At 36.6% G+C, this 13,099-nt stretch overlaps 1 protein-coding gene across 2 annotated transcripts in view; it reads right to left on the bottom strand.

The window, feature by feature from the left end:
- MINDY2 (MINDY lysine 48 deubiquitinase 2) overlaps nucleotides 1–13,099 on the bottom strand; it is an 82,325-nt gene that overhangs the window by 51,960 nt on the left and 17,266 nt on the right. For both annotated transcript variants that reach the window (XM_025295679.3, XM_025295678.3), the window contains exons 2-3: nucleotides 11,525–11,582; nucleotides 383–447 (exon numbers count right to left, since the gene is read on the bottom strand). In XM_025295679.3, coding sequence (XP_025151464.3) covers nucleotides 383–447; nucleotides 11,525–11,582 — 123 coding nt within the window. The remainder of the gene's footprint in view (nucleotides 1–382; nucleotides 448–11,524; nucleotides 11,583–13,099) is intronic.

The following is a 13,099-nucleotide window of genomic DNA, read 5'->3' as shown; positions in this document are numbered from 1 at the left end:
CAAATGAGGGAAGAGGAATCAATAACAAATTCAATTCACTTGAAAGTCAATTTTTTCAAGGAAAATACTAGGTCATGATTCTTCATAGGTATGTAGAATGGTGTCCATATTTCTTTCTTCATGTTATATGGTTTAGTCACCAAGTCGTATTCAACTTTTGTGACCCCATGGACTATATATAGGTTCATATAAAAGAGAGATAAGCAAAGTATGGCCTGTGGGTCAAATATGGCTATGGGCTGAAAATGGTTTTTACATTTTTAAAAGTGCGTAAAAAAAAAAGAAAACAAAGAATATGCCTGAAAAGCCATTGATAGTGACCAATGAATATATGCATAAGGGCAAATTACCTATTTTAATATAACAAAAATTGGGTTGTTACCTGCTCATAGTTTAAACGCTGAATTTCTGAAATTTCTTTTGGCTTTGTATCAAGCATGTAATCTCCTGTAAAAAGAAATTGTAAAGTTGCCTTTTAAAAATATCACTTTTTTTCTAATTACAAAGGTAATGTATTTAAATTATAATCTGTAACAATAAGTAACATAAAAAAGAGCCCCCGCCCAATTCTATTCAGAGAAAATTATCAGAGAAAATCACTGTTAACTGTTAGCTAAGATCTCATATTTTTTTCAGCGTACATCCTATGTTTTGAATTTATTTTTCTTCCTTCATGAGCATCTTTCCATGTCACTACAATAAAACTCTAAAAGGCTTTACAAAGTTTCACGGATATCAGCAATATAATTATTACCCCAATACCTTTCCAAGAATGGGTGTTATCAGTCTTTTTCACGGATATCAGCAATATAATTGTTACCCCAATACCTTTCCAAGAATAGGTATTATCAGTCTTCTGAATGTTGTTTTTCTTAGAAGTAAACAAAAACTTTTTTGCATTTAAGAAATTGATATATTAGTGATTACTAGTAGGGAGAGGGAAAGGAGAAAGGCAAGAAAGTGGTATGGAATTGAGATACAAAGTACTATGTATAAAATAGATAAGCAACAAGGATATATTGTATAGCACAGGGAATTATAGCCACTATTGTATAATTTTAAGTGGAGTATAATCTGTAAAGATACCAAATCACTAGGCTGTACATCTGAAACTATTGTAAACCAACTATTCACCCCTCCAAATTGATATCTTTTTATACATGTATTTTTATTTGGTATCACCTTTTTTATATATAAATGACTTTTAGTATACGTGACACTTTTTAAATTTATATAGCATCATTTTAATATATGCAGTACCTTTTGATCTATGTTTTGCTTTTTAAAATATATATTAGTTATATACACTTTTCTTCAAATTGCCTGCCTATACACCAAAATCACTGCAGATGGTTCAGCCATGAAATTAAAAGACGCTTACTCCTTGGAAGGAAAGTTATGATGAACCTAGGTAGCATATTCAAAAGCAGAGACATTACTTTGCCAACAAAGATCCGTCTAGTCAAGGCTATGGTTTTTCCAGTAGTCATGTATGGATGTGAGAGTTGGACTGTGAAGAAAGCTGAGCGCCAAAGAGTTGATGCTTTTGAACTGTGGTGTTGGAGAAGACTCTTGAGAGTCCCTTGGACTGCAAGGAAATCCAACCAGTCCATGCTGAAGGAGATCAGCCCTTTGGAAGGAATGATGGTAAAGCTGAAACTCCAGTACTTTGGCCACCTCATGTGAAGAATTGACTCGTTGGAAAAGACTCTGATGCTGGGAAGGATTGGGGGCAGGAGGAGAAGGGGACGACAGAGAATGAGATGGCTGGATGGCATCACTGACTCGATGGACGTGAGTTTGAGTGAACTCCGGGAGTTGGTGATGTACAGGGAGGCCTGGTGTGCTGCAATTCATGGGGCTGCAAAGAGTCGGACATGACTAAGCGACCGAACTGAACTGAACTGTTGAACTATAAAAACTCTTTTTCAATTAGAGAAATGAGAACATTTCCTGTTAAATGTGTGGTACACTATTTTTTTCTCCATATTGGCTTCTGACTTTATGATGGTGCTTTTTTGCCTATTTTTCACTGCATAGAAATATTTAATTTTAATATAGTCATATTCTTCTATTACAGCTTCTGAGCTTGACGTTATGTTTAGAAAGATTTTCACCTCTTCAGAGTATATGAACATTCACATATACTTTCTTCATGTAATTTTATGGGTTTTTTTTTAATGTTTAAGTCTTTACGTTATCTGGAATTAATTTTTATATAAACAGTGATATAACCAGCTTCTCAGCCTCCCAAACCACTAACAAGTTGATAAATTGCTTTTATATAACTTTTATTTTCAAATTCAAAATAAACTTCCAAAGACTGTAGCCAGTACTCTTTCAATCTCTCCAATTTTGATAATCAAAGAATTCCTATAAACATCAATATATTATTATCTGTGGGTTTATTTAGAATTTTAAGACAGCAAAATCTAATAACAATTTTATTCTGCCAAAGGTAAAGGAACTCCAAAAATACTAAATTCATTCATTCACAGAAATATATAAGCAAGTATATTTAACAAATATTTTTTAAACCTTACTATAACTGGCACACTGTATATTTACATGTTGAAATTTTAATATAGCACTTAACTGAAAACTACATTGAGTAAATTTTATACATTATTTACGCAAATAATTGAGATCATATTTGCTATACTTTGATCCTATATTTCATTTAAGTTCTGTAATTATCCTTATAAAACACTGTAGTGTGTGTTTTTCTAACATTTTAGCAGGGTCAGGATGCAGAATATTATATAATTCAATACTAAATGACCCTAGGTATGCTATCATAGATTAAAGCTTATATGTTAAGAGTATAATAATTATTGGGAAAGACTCAGATAAGCAACTTCTCTTTTCCTGAGGTCAGAAAAGATTTTGACAAGAAAAGAATGGCCTCACTAAGGGAGGCAGCCTCTTTGACGGACCCTACTCCCTGGTATTCATACCTCTGTATAATCCCCTTCCCTTGACTGTGGACTGGACTCACTTCCAGTGAACAAAATACAACAGAATTAATGAAATGTCACTTACAAAATTAGAAAAGAAAATATTGTGTCTTTCATTATGGTGCTCTCTCACTTGCTCACTCTGAAAAATGCCACGTGTCATGCTCTGAGCTGCCTTATGGGAGAGGCCGTGGCAAGCAACTGAAGGAGGCCTCTGGCCACAGTCAGTGAGAAACTGAGGACCTCAGTCCAATGTGAGGAACTGTGAGGAACTGAATCCTGTCAACAACCAAGTAAGTAAGCTTAGAAGCAGATCTTCCTCAGCTGGGCCTGGAGATAAGACTGCAGCCCCAACTGACACACTGACTGCAACTGTGTAAGAGACTTTAAACGAGAGTCACTCGGCCACAGTCAGATTCCTGACCCACAGGTCAAAATTCCCATTCCCCATGGTTCCTCATCTGGGTACAGGAAAGTCTTCAATGTTTTCTTTTACAATATTTCTACTAGTGCTTGCTTATTAATGCAAAATGTCTCTGGTTCCTCCAGAGAACTTTAGTCATCTCAAGAGAACAAAATCCAAATAGCTTAGAAAACTAAACAGTTAGTTCTGGCAGAAATGGCCTTGAATAAATTTTATTTTTGGCAAGGCAGGGTTTCCAGAACCTCTCTTCTCACATCACTCTTGCTCACTTCTCCCCCACCTCCCATTAGGATCATATTACTTTCATGCTATTCCTAGTAGATGAGTACCCTCACCCAGCCTCACCCAGGACTTCCAAACCTCTTCACCTACCCCAGATCTAAACATTTCTTCATCAATTTTTCTTTTCCCTATAATTTAAAAAAATCTCTATGTCCTGCTTCTTTAGGACTTTTTACAACATAGCAGTTGGATAAATTTAAAATACCAAGATGTACTAATTATTTTCTTTCCAAGAAAAATACCATGTTAACATTTTCTCAGTGGAGTACATTTGTGCAGTTACACTGACTGTATTGTTGACAACTCCAAACAATGTGTCCATAGTACGTGATCAGTAAATATTTGCTGGGTAAGAAAAAAGAAAAAGGAAGATAGAGACAAGTAGTACAAATTTAAAATACACACCTGAGTGGTAGAAAGGGAGAAGAGATACACTTTTGAGAATACTAGCCTTTCAGCATTTAAAAAATAATACTAGAAGGTGCCCAGGTAGAGAGCACATATTATTTAACCTTTCTGAGCTTTGGTTACCTCATCTATAAAATCCAGAGGTACTATAATTTATGATGCTTTTATTGCTACTTCAGTCTTATCTTTTCCTACATCCATTCATATGCCTTCTGCTTCTGCTCACGGGTCTCTGCCATTACAACTGCATTCTTTAGGTACGGGAACCAACAGCAAAAGAGCTTATTTCGTCCCAGAAGACAGAACAGAAAAAGGCAAGTAGACTGATGGTAATAACAGCAGGAACAGGTTAGGTAAACAATATCAGTCTATGGTAGCACAGAGAGCAGAGCCAGGATGAAATAAGAAGCTGTGGAGACGTATCACAGTTTAGGTTAGCGCTGTCCAATAGAAATATAATGTAAGCCATATGCAACCTCAAATTTTTAGTAGCCACATTTTTAAAAAGTAAAATGAAATAGGTAAAAAATTTTTTAAATATTTATTTGGCTGTGCCGGGTTTTAGTTGTAGCACTTGAGATCTTTGATCTTTGTTGTGGCATACAGGATCTTTAGTTGTGGCATGTGGGATCTAGTTCCCTGACCAGGAATCGAACCATGGCCCCTACATTGGGAGTGCAGAGTCTTAGTCAGTGAGCCACCAGGAAGTCCCAGAATTAGGTAAAAGTAATTTTAATACTATATTTAGTGCAGTATATTAAAAATATTATCATTTAAACACATAATCATTATAAAAATTACTGATATGTTATATTCTTTTTTGAGCTAAATCTTTGAAATCCAGTATATATTTTACACTTACAGAAAATCTCAGTTCACTCTGGCAATATCTCAAGTGCTCAAAAGCCACCTGTGGCCAGTGGCTACTATGCCCAGGTGGTGTAGGTTTAGGTGATTCTAGTCATGATATGAGAACAAAGAAAGTAGGATGGATAGTGGTTGGATATGGAAGAAATGGATAGGAAACTGGGCTCAAAAATATATGTTTTCTATATATATTAGGCATTCAAAAATCTATTGATATTTGACCACATCTGAGTTGCTATTACTATTTCCTAATCGGTCTCAACCAGACAATCCTAAAAACTACTCTTAACATGTTGTTTACTCCTCTTGAACTAAAATACATGAAGCAGCCTACCACAGTAAACTTCTCTGCCTGGCTTCCAAAACTCCTCAGTTTAGCTGTGGCCTACTAATCCAATCTCCAATCCAACTTTCTGTAACATGCAGAGTTACCAACCACATTCAAATTGTACTCAAATCACCCTTCTTCCAAATATGTCTTACAGGGGTTTCCCTGGTGGCTCAGTGGTAAAGAATTTGCCTGCCAATGTGGGAGACAGGGGTTCGGGCCCTGATTTGGGAAGATGCCATGCCTCAAAACTACTAAGCCTGTGCTACTGAGCCCATGTGCCACAACTACTGAAGCCTGCATGCCCCAGAGCTTATGCCCCACAAGAGAAGCCACTGCGATGAGAAGCCCACTCATCACAGCTAGAGAATAGCCTCCACTCACCACAACTAGAGAAAACCCTGCACAGCAACAAAGACACAACACAGCCCCACCCCAAAAAATAAATAAAATTAAGGAAAAAAAATGCCTTACATTTTTTTACCTTGAGCTTGAGCTTAAAATAGTTTACACCTAGCCCTAAAACGATCTTTCTCCTTTTTTACAAGGGATCTAAGTATACCACCTTCTTTACAAGGATTCTAAGTATACCACAAAACCCAAGATAAGTCACATGTTCTCTACTAAACCTTTTCCTACTTTTCACCTACTTCTCATACCCATCCATAGACAAACTTCTCAGAAGTTATCTGCATTTGAGTCTTCACTTACTTATCTCTTAGATGCTCCTCAACTCACTATTTCATTTCCATCCCGTCACTCTACTGACATTGTTTCTGTGAAGGTTACAATAACTTCCATGTTGCCAAATTATGTAGAGAATATTCTCCAGTATTCAATACTCTCTTATTCTCCCTCCTAGCACTCTTCTCTTCTTGGCTTCACTGAATCACCCTCTTCTGGCTTTTCTCCTTTCTTAGTGGCTACTTCTTCCCTTACCATTCTGTCCTCTAACCTATATATTTCAGTAGGGGTGATGCTGCCCCCACAAGAGGGCAAAAACTGATTCTGGGAGGGTAGGGGCAAAAATATCTTAGATATTATAAGCTCTTGTGGCCTTCAAAGGGCCATAGAGCACGAAGAGACACACAGTATGTCTGTGGTATTAAAATTTCCTGGAGTGATTAGGACAAAGATGTCTTCAAAGGCTCCTTATGGGGACAATACTGAAAAAAAAGGTTGAGAAACACTGTTCTACCCAATTTGGGCATGCTGGGAAACTTCAGGAGACAATCCTGCACCCACTTCTCTCTTTATTCTTTCTCTCTTAATGATCTCATGTTTCCACAGATTTAAATATAATCTTTAGACTTGTGTGTGCTCATTCGCTCAGTCATGTCCAACACTTTGCGACCCCATGGACTGTAGCCTACTAGGCTCCTCTGTCATGAAATTTTCCAGGCAATAATACTGGAGTGGGTTGCCATTTCCTTCTCCAGGGGATCTTCCCATCCATGACTTCTAAATTCCTATTTTGAATTTCAACATCTTCTGGAACTCATGGTCTCTCAACAAAGCTACTAAATGTTTTTTCTTAATGTTTCCTTCGCCTTCTGACTAAATGAAATTTGGCTCTGCCTTGATGACACTGCAGTCCTTTTAAGTGATAGCTCCTTTCTCGCTTATACTTCTTTACCAGTGAATCTGCTGGTGGCAGATATCTACTTGTTCCTTACGATCATTCTTTCCCCCTATCCTCCCTAAAACTCAGTTTTAAAACCTATGCCATGATACACTACTACCCATTATTCACCCACCTGGTTATAGTTCTCTACAAACTTTTAGGTCAATCTCTCTCATTCCTAGCTCACTATCTCTCTCTGATACAAATCCTGCTGTAATTTTTCATAATTTTAATGCTCATAGAGATGACCCACCTAATATTCTGGCCTTTCTGTTTCTTGACCTCTTTTCCAACAAAAATCATATATTCCACCTTATGTCAGAAACTCATTCCCTATGATCACACAATTTTGTTACTACCAGGTTCCAAAAATTCTTTGACTGTATTAGGGCCTACAATCCACTAAATCCTGTCACATTTTTCTTCAATGTATTTATATCTGCATCTCCTCTTCATGTAACTTAAATATTATGGCTCATTATTATATCACAGGTATATCTACACATAACTTCAATTCCCTAGACCCTCTTCAACATACTCACTTGGCAAAAACCCAGCTCTGGTTAAACCCTGCTCCTCCACTATTCAGGCCTATACTCATGCAGCAGAATGTGACTATAGAAATCATACCACCAATGCTGGCTGGTCTCACTAACCCCAGGGTAAAACCCAGGAATCATATTGCATCTCCTCATTCACTCTCCCACTTGTCTAAGCAACTATTTTATACCTTCCTTCTCATCTTCAATAACTCCTCCTTCATTCTCACTCTCAGCTGATGACCTGATTTCCCATTTATTGAGAAAATAAAAGTACTTAAAAGACCTTCTACATGCTACCATACCCACATCTACCCATCTACCTGTATCTTTAAAAATTTTTTTGTATTTATTTATTTTTGGCTGCGCTGAGTCTTTGTTGCTGCCTGTGGGCTTTCTTTAGTTGCAGTAAGCGAGGGCTACTCTCCAGTAGCAGTGTGTGGGCTTCTCATTGTGATGGCTCTTCTTGTTGTAGAGCTCAGGCCCTAGAGCATTCAGGCTTCAGTAGCTGTGGTGTAGGAAGGTCAGTAGTTGTGGCACACATGCTCTGTGGCATGTGGGATCCTCCCAGGCCGTGGAACAAACCCATGTCCCCTGCATTGGCAGGCATATTCTTAACCACTAGACCACTAAGGAATTCCAACCTGCACCTATTTTTAACAGTCTATCTTCTCTTCTATTGCTAAGGATGAACTACCTGTATACCTAAGACTAATTCTTCATTTATCTAAAGTATATTTTTCAATTCCTTTCCTCCAACTTTCTCTTGTTAAAATCAGCTTTATTGAAACATAACTCACATACCATAAAATTAACCCATTTAATGTGTACAGTTCAATGTTTTTGAACTATATTAACAGGATTGTGAAATTATCATCATGATCTAATTTTGGAACATTTTGGCTTCCCCAAAAGAAGTTCTATACCCTTTAGCAGTCAATCTCTATTTCCCCCCTATATTTCCCAGTCCTAAGCAACCACGAAGCCTACTTTCTGTCTCTAAATTTGCCTATTCTGAACATTTCATATAAATGGAATCACATAATAAGTGGTCTTTCATGACTTGGCTTCTTTGACTTAGCACAACATCTTTAAGGTTTATATTACAGAATACATCAGTACATTTCCTTTTATGGCTGAATAATGTTTCATTGTATGGATATACCATAGTTGGTTTATTCATCAGTTGATGGCTATCTGGATTGTTTCCAATTTTTTGGCATATATGAATAATGCTGCTATGAACGTTCCTATACAAGTTTTTGTATGGACATATGTCTTTACTCCTCTTGGGGGAAGTATAGGGTTATATGGTAATTCTATATTAGCTATTTAAGGAACTAACACACTGTTTTCCACAGTGGCTGCATTATGTTCCATTCCTATTGGTTATGTCTTAGGACTTCTGATTTTCTCTTGTGCCTACTCCAGTCAGGTTTTCATCCTGTGGACTTACTGAAGTTACCAAGTACCTCTGTATGGCTTCAATCAGTGGTTAATTTTTAGTCTTAATCCTGCAAGGCCTATTAGCAACATTTGACTCAGATAGTCTCTCATTCTTTACTGAAACGCTTCATTTAGATTCTAGGAAATCAGTCTCCAGTTTTTCTTCTACATAGCTGAGTTTCTATCTATTCTTCCTCTTCTCCAGCTTCTAATCACTGGCATGTCCCAGATTCAGTCCACTGATGTCTTCTCTGTCTATGGTTATATTATTTGTGACTCAGTGTAATGATCCTTTATATGATAGTTACTGTTCCCAAATGGGTATTTACAGGCTAGATATGCACTGTCCAACACAACAGCCAGTAGTGACATGTGGCTATATTAATTTAAATTAAAATTAAATATTCAATTTTCCTACAATTTAAAATGTAGCTGAATATTTGCTACATCAAGAGCTATATGTGGTTAGTGGCTAAGAAAATGGATAGCACAGATAAAGAACATTTCCATCAACACACAAAGGTTCACTGTACAGTGCTGATCTAGACCTGTCTTCTAGGCTCTAGATTTATATATCCCACTGCCTCCCTGATATCTCCACTGGAAAGTCAATCAGATCAGATCAGATCAGATCAGTCGCTCAGTCGTGTCCGACTCTTTGCGACCCCATGAATTGCAGCGCGCCAGGCCTCCCTGTCCATCACCAACTCCCAGAGTTCACTGAGACTCACATCCATCAAGTCAGTGATGCCATCCAGCCATCTCATTCTCTGTCGTCCCCTTCTCCTCCTGCCCCCAATCCCTCCCAGTATCAGAGTCTTTTCCAATGAGTCAACTCTTCACATGAGGTGGCCAAAGTACTGGAGTTTCAGCTTTACCATCATTCCTTCCAAAGAAATCCCAGGGCTGATCTCCTTCAGAATGGACTGGTTGGATCTCCTTGCAGTCCAAGGGACTCTCAAGAGTCTTCTCCAACACCACAGTTCAAAAGCATCAGTTCTTCGGCGCTCAGCCTTCTTCACAGTCCAACTCTCACATCCATACATGACCACAGGAAAAACCACAGCCTTGACTAGACGAACCTTTGTTGGCAAAGTAATGTCTCTACTTTTGAATATGCTATCTAGGTTGGTCATAACTTTCCTTCCAAGGAGTAATAAACATCCCCAAACCAAAATCCTGATATTCTTCCGTAAACATATTCCTTCCATTTGTTCCTGTTTCAGTTGATGTTAATGCCATCCTTCCAGTTGTTCAAGCCAAAAATCACTGGGTAACTCCTGACTTCACTCTAACTCCACATTCAACTAATCAGCAAATTCTGTCTGCTCTATACTCAGAATCTGACCATATTTTATATCTCACTTCTGTTACCCTGTTTGAAGCCAGAGAATTCTTGTTAAAGAATCTCAAAGTCAGATCATGTCAGTCCTCGGTTCAAAATCCTTTAATGGTTTCTCAGATCACCCACAGCAAAAGTCAAAGTTGCTATAAAGGCCTAGGATACTCCATATGATATGATTCCATTGTCTCTAACCTCATCTCCTGACACTTTCCCTTTGCAGTCCTGGGCAGTCCTTCTGGCTGTTCCTCAAAACCACTAAGCATATTTCAGCCTTTTCCTATGAAATATAATTTAGAAATCACAAAGTTTAAGAATCACCAAGCTAGAGTAAAAAGAGGTATAAAGAGAAACTTTATTTTCAGATATCTAGATAGTGAAGTAATCTACACTTAATGATGAGGTTCCCTAGCCAGTGAATAAGATTAAATTATATTAATTATATAAGTAAAAAGGTCTTCCAAAAGCTGTAATCTCAATTATTTCACTAAACTTACATCTCACAAAAAAATCAGTTAGCTAGTTGTCTGGAAGAGCACAGACAAACTAATCAGCTAATAAGATCTTTTTAATAGAAATTTAATTACTAAAAATAAGAATATGGATTAAGATTTCTCATTTGGTAACAGTGCAAATATATAACTTCTTATTTGTTAAGTTGTAAAAGACCTCAGTGTAATAAATAACTACCTGCTCTGTAAACAAGTTCTACTGAATGCAGCTGATCTGCAAACTGTGTATTATGGTCTGTTTTAAAATAAGAAGCTTGCATAAGAATGCAACTCAATATGCTGCTTCCTTCATCAAGAAAAACTCGCTATAAAAATATTTCAGACGGACTAAACAGTGTGCTTCCTAAAGTAAATGTTTTATACTCTAGTACAAGCCTCTATTTCACTGCAGACTGGTCTAACATTTTATTGACTGGCATAGGTTCGTGAACCATATTTTGGGTAGCACTGCTCTAAATCACTTCCTGGATTTTAATTCAAGTCTATTCAATATTTTTAAACACTCTCTACATGCAGTGTTAAGAGTTTCTGTGCCATTTCCCATTCTGTAATTTATTGGAATTAATATATACCTTGTTGTTTTCTAGATGTCACCAGTCTCTTTATTTACATTAAAAAATTTTAACGCTGGTTAGAAAGAAGTCTGTAACATCCAAGAACAGAAACACACTAATAAAATTTAGTTACGAGATTAAAAATAGCTTCAAAAAGGTGAAATTTGGTAATAATATTAGCTTTGAAAACTTTGTTTTATCTTGAAAGAGATATAAAAATCATTCACTTTTCAACACTAACCTAAATATTCCATCAGCTGTTCAGCAGTTATGATTTCCATCATCGGTGGAAGTTTCACCTGAAAAACAAAGTATTTTTTCTATAAAATCAAATGTTTTAGGTAATTAAAGTGTTTCTTCAGTCAGAAACACAAGTATATATCTATATTATATGTATCTACTATATGTATACCATACTCACTTTAACTAATCTTTAATACAACAATAGCTTTGTTGTATTAAAGATTAGTTTAACACAATCCTATCACCATAAAATTCAAGATCTCACAGAATCACCGAGAAATCTGTTTTCAAAAACAAGCGCTATGCCTTTCATCACCCATCCTGATTGTCATTAGGCACATGCAACAGTGTCCTGCATGACAGAAAATACAGTTAAAGGGCAGGAAGTGGCACCAAACATGTTTTGACAGATCACCCATGAAGCAATTTTTCTGAAGACAGGCTGGAACACAGCTCAATATCCCATCACTTCAGTCTACCTTGACCATTTTTTATTGTTGTTGTTGAATAGCTAAAATGAATACAGTATAAAGGATTAGTCATAAACTGAAGTATTCATACTATATGAGCCCATCTGTAAAATTTTAAAAAACAGGCAAAACAAACTACACTATTTAGAGCTGCACATGTACTAAAAAAAGAAAATGGATACTATAAAAATCAGGACTGTAGTTAACCCTAGGAATAAGGGAAGGGGTTATAGTTAGAACAAGACATACAAGAGGCTTCTGGGGTGCTGGCAATGCTTTATATTTTGACTTGCATGGTAGTTCCACTGTTTGGTTTATAATTAACCTGTTAAACTGGACATCTCTGTTTTATGTATTTTCTGTGCTACATGTCACGATAAAAAGTTTAAAAGTAGATATATATGTTATAGTCACATTTAAGTTTCAAAAGTTAATTCAGCTGCAACACAGTCTAAATTTTTCAAATGAATTATCAGCTGAGTTATACAGATATTACAGCCAATGATTGTAAATATTTTAGCTGATTTACTAAAAAGGATACTCCTTGGTATATTTATAGAAGAAAAATAAATACTATAGGATGCAAACTCAAAGAAATTAACATATCAATGATAGAATAGCAGCATAATTCAAAAATCTTCAACAATTAATATTTTAGCAATTATTTTCTGTTCAACCAAGGAAATCATTTAAATCAGCAACTCCTCCAACAAGTGTTGAGGAAGGTGCTCTGAGTATTTATGTTATCAAATGCAGTAACAGTATGTGACACCTCTACCTCTTTGTTTGCTTTTAAGTCTTAAAAAAAATCCTTGTAAAACAGGATGGTTTTAGACCCTCTGAAAGCATACCTGACAGTTGGAACAGATGAGTTAGTCACCCGGGGGCTTTATCACTCAGTGAAAACCAACAGATGTCATGAGGTTTTGATCATTCTAAATAATTTTTATTTTCTAGGACATTTAGAAAAATTGTAATAGACTTTTTTTTTTGGCTGCACCATGTGGCATGTGGGATCTTAGTTCTCTGACCAGGGATTGAACCAATGCCCCCTACAGAGGAAGTACAGAGTCTTAACCACTGGACTGCCAAGGAAGTCCCAG

Source organism: Bubalus bubalis, chromosome 11 (genome assembly GCF_019923935.1).
Source record: "Bubalus bubalis isolate 160015118507 breed Murrah chromosome 11, NDDB_SH_1, whole genome shotgun sequence".
In the NCBI taxonomy this organism is placed as follows: domain Eukaryota; kingdom Metazoa; phylum Chordata; class Mammalia; order Artiodactyla; family Bovidae; genus Bubalus; species Bubalus bubalis.
Note: the sequence above shows the minus strand (reverse complement) of the source record. Positions and strands in the feature narration are given on the sequence as shown.